At 39.6% G+C, this 3,495-nt stretch overlaps 1 protein-coding gene across 1 annotated transcript; it reads left to right on the top strand.

Moving 5' to 3' along the window:
• Positions 1-1,534: 1,534 nt before the first annotated feature.
• Positions 1,535-3,068, top strand: LOC121813714. Its single transcript, XM_042217604.1, has 2 exons — positions 1,535-1,609; positions 1,742-3,068. Exons 1-2 carry the CDS (start codon positions 1,535-1,537, stop codon positions 2,393-2,395), a joined length of 729 nt encoding a protein of 242 aa, XP_042073538.1. The 3' UTR covers positions 2,396-3,068.
• The last annotated feature ends 427 nt before the right edge of the window (positions 3,069-3,495 follow it).

Here is a 3,495-nt window from a genome sequence, read left to right as displayed (position 1 = left end):
TGCTCTTTTATATCTCTGATGTTGCTGCTAACAGCTGGATCCTGTGAGAGAATGCTGGATTCACACTAAACACAGTGGCAATGCTAGACAATAAAATGGGTAATGACTATGATGTTGATTTTTGTTTCGACAGGCGTGTACAGTATTGACCTCATCCAACCGGACTCAAGCATTGTGGAGTCTGCACAGTCTTTGACCATCACATGTCAGGTCTCTGGTTATTCTTTAGCTAGCTATGCAACAGCTTGGATCAGACAGCATGAAAAAAAGCAAATGGAGTGGATTCTCATGATATGGGCTGGTGGGAGCACTGACAAAAATGATGCATTAAAAAACAAGTTCAGTGTTAGCAGAGACACTTCTGCTCAAACAGTGACAATAACAGGACAGAATATGCAGCCTGAGGACACAGCTGTTTATTATTTGATTGATTGATAGATGAGAGATAAGTTGCTTAAAAAAATCCTCTCAAAATGGTCAGGTACAAGTGTGGATTGAAAATGCAGCCAGTGTCCAAATGAAAACTATGAACAGAAACCCTTAAGAAGTATTGCTCAACGCCACTTTATAAAATGACAAGAAAGACTGATTACTTTAAAGCAAGATATGAAGAAGTGGTGACACAAGACCTCTGTAAAAAAAACAAGAAAAATAAAAGCAAATTAAAGTTATATTTTTCTGGATTAGCGCTGGATTTTTAACCATTGATGGATATCACAAACATCCATCAATGGTTGTTTGTGATCACTTTAACTGATCACTGTGGATACCTTTGACAATGAAATATTTGAAATGCTGTTTGCTGTATTCACTGAGGATGATAAACCAGCATTGAACTGAGTGGGAATAATAGATGTAAGCACTCTCTCTTTTTTTATGCACGTGTACTTTAAGTTGCTGTTTTTCTGACAACTCTTTACTTTTACTTCCTACATTTTTAAACAAATATCTGTACCTTCTACTCCTTACATTTTCACACAGGCTTATAACTTTTGGTTTAACACATTTGAGGCGAGAAATTTGTTTCACCTCACTGCAAGCTGTAACAGTCACAATGGTGTGGTTTCTCTTTCAGACAACTTATGGGTTAGTGATGTCACTAATATATGCCACTGCCGTCTGTGGAGTATGAGAGCAATGTGCTTGCACGTGAGTGAAGGGACAGAAACACGGACCTTATAACTTTTACCCCTCTAACAATTTGCAATGTTACGGGTTGTAAGACACTGTGCTTCATGTATGATAAGCAGCAGCCGTTCAACCGGGCCTTTAAGGTTGATGAAGAGAGCATGCATTAAAGGACAAACACTGGAATTCCCAGTACCAGTGAGTTTTGACTGTCCTGTTGAGTGTTTCTACCTCTCCTCTCAACCACTGAGTACAACCAATGTTGGGGAGTAACGGAATACATGTATCGGAATACAGTTACTCATATTTAAAATACAAAATATGAGTAACTGTATTTCATTACAGTTACCGTTTAAATCGGTGGTAATCCGAATACAGTTACTTTGTTGAAATAAATAGAATACACATGAAGCAGCTCTACACTGTTCCCTTTGAGAGGAACAGTGAGAGGGTCAAGGAGCTACGACGACAATATGTCCAGGTATAGTGTATATTCAATCCAATGTCCAGTTCTATAAGCTTTGCACTTTGCAAGTAGGTAACCTACACAATACTAGGTTACAGTACAGTATGGTATACAGTACTAACATGACTTACATAAACTTTGTTTCAGAGAGTTATGGAATTGGAGGCCAACCAGGCCCCTCATGAATTCATATACATCGATGAGGCAGGATTCAATCTGGCCAAAAGGCGTCGACGTGGACGAAATGTAATTGGAAAAAGGGCCACAGTTGATGTGCCAGGACAGAGAGGGGCAAACATTACCATGTGTGCAGCAATTGCAAATGCAGGATTACTCCTTCACAGATGTCAGGTTGGACCCTATAATACAGAGCGCTTGCTTGCCTTTCTCAATGATCTCCACCAGCGCCTGGTTCCAGAGCAGGGTCAGGAGGGTGAAAACATGAGGACCTTTGTAATTACCTGGGACAATGTGGCTTTCCATCACTCGCAAGCAATAACAACATGGTTTGAAGTCCACCCAAGACTGGTGAGTCTCTTCCTTCCACCCTATTCACCTTTCCTCAACCCCATAGAGGAGTTCTTTTCTGCATGGAGGTGGAAGGTTTATGACCATCAGCCACATGACCAGATGTCCCTCCTTGAAGCCATGGATGCTGGCTCCAGGGACATCACAGTTGACGATTGCCAAGGGTGGATCCGACATACCAGGCGGTTTTATCCCAGGTGCATCGACTTGGCTGACATCAGATGTGATGTTGATGAAAACATGTGGCCTAACCCTGAAGATCGCAGAGATTAGATGCAACTTTTTTGCCTTTTTTTAGCCCCCCTCCCCCCCTTTTTATCTTGGCTTTTTGCTGTTGTTTTTTTGTTCAGAATGCTCTTGTGTGTTCCATGGATATTTTGTTCACTGTAAGCAATACTGTGACACTTTCTCTGTCCTATCATACCGTGTTTCTACTGTACCTCCTGTAGTAAACAGTAAAGACACAGAAACTTGTTTGCTTTTTACTGGAATGCTTTTGAATGTGAACATTACTGTACATGTGGACATGCAGTTACCAACCAAGACATTTCTGGTGTCAAAATGGTGGATTGCATGTTTCGCATGCACATACCTGTAAAACTGAAACATAAAAGTCTATGCAGTTTTTGTAATGTCAATAATAGCCAGTATTTTGACACCTGGTGTACTTTGATTGACTGCATGTACCTTGTGAAGTGAAGACAAGTGTTATTCTTTGACAGACTAATTTCATTTTGAGTCAGATTTATAGTGTTTTTGTACAGTTAGTGTGTGCAGAGAAAGATGTGTTCTAATTTTGAAATGAGGAGTTAGTATATATTTAACAGAGTGTATTTTTGGGAAGGATATTATCCATTTGGCCAATTGTGTTTTGTAGGTGTGGGTCTGTGTTAAGAGTTTAGAAAAAGTATCTGAAGTATGGGTAGGCGCTTGTTAGCGACTGTAAAAAACTTGTTATACACACCATCCACTGATACACATACAATAGTAATGCTAATCTACTCGGTCTTCTCCATTTGGCCACAGGTTCTCATCCACATCACATCTTATGTCATCTAGGGCAATACACCTAGGAAAGAATCTTCTGGCATGCCAGAATTGAAGGAGTTGAAAAATTGAAGGAGTAACACCTGTGTAGATGTTCATCTACAATGAGAATAAGCTGTGGCTGGTTAAACTGCATTTTTAGATTTAAAATATGTTTCAATAAAATATTGCTGTTGCATTTTGCTGTCTTTTTAAGTTTTGCATTGTGTTATTGTTTTGGCCATAAGTTTAACAGTTTTGAAAACAGTATGTAAGCACATGCAAAATGTCCTGTACGTACAAAGATTTTTGGCAGTTGTTGTGTCTGAGTGAGAAGATAATTCATG

This window comes from Haplochromis burtoni, unplaced genomic scaffold, assembly GCF_018398535.1.
Source record: "Haplochromis burtoni strain Fernald_Lab_line unplaced genomic scaffold, NCSU_Asbu1 Contig_2328, whole genome shotgun sequence".
In the NCBI taxonomy this organism is placed as follows: Eukaryota; Metazoa; Chordata; class Actinopteri; order Cichliformes; family Cichlidae; genus Haplochromis; species Haplochromis burtoni.
The sequence above is the reverse complement of the archived record's forward strand: the minus strand, read 5'-3'. Positions and strand labels throughout refer to the sequence as shown.

What these genes read in the sequence shown, in the direction of transcription:
- LOC121813714 (XM_042217604.1), top strand. Translation starts at nt 1,535, where the DNA reads ATGAAGCAGCTCTACACTGTTCCCTTTGAGAGGAACAGTGAGAGGGTC. An exon ending in TACGACGACAATATGTCCAG is followed by an intron (nt 1,610 to 1,741) that starts GTATAGTGTATA and finishes ACTTTGTTTCAG; the next exon opens with AGAGTTATGGAATTGGAGGC.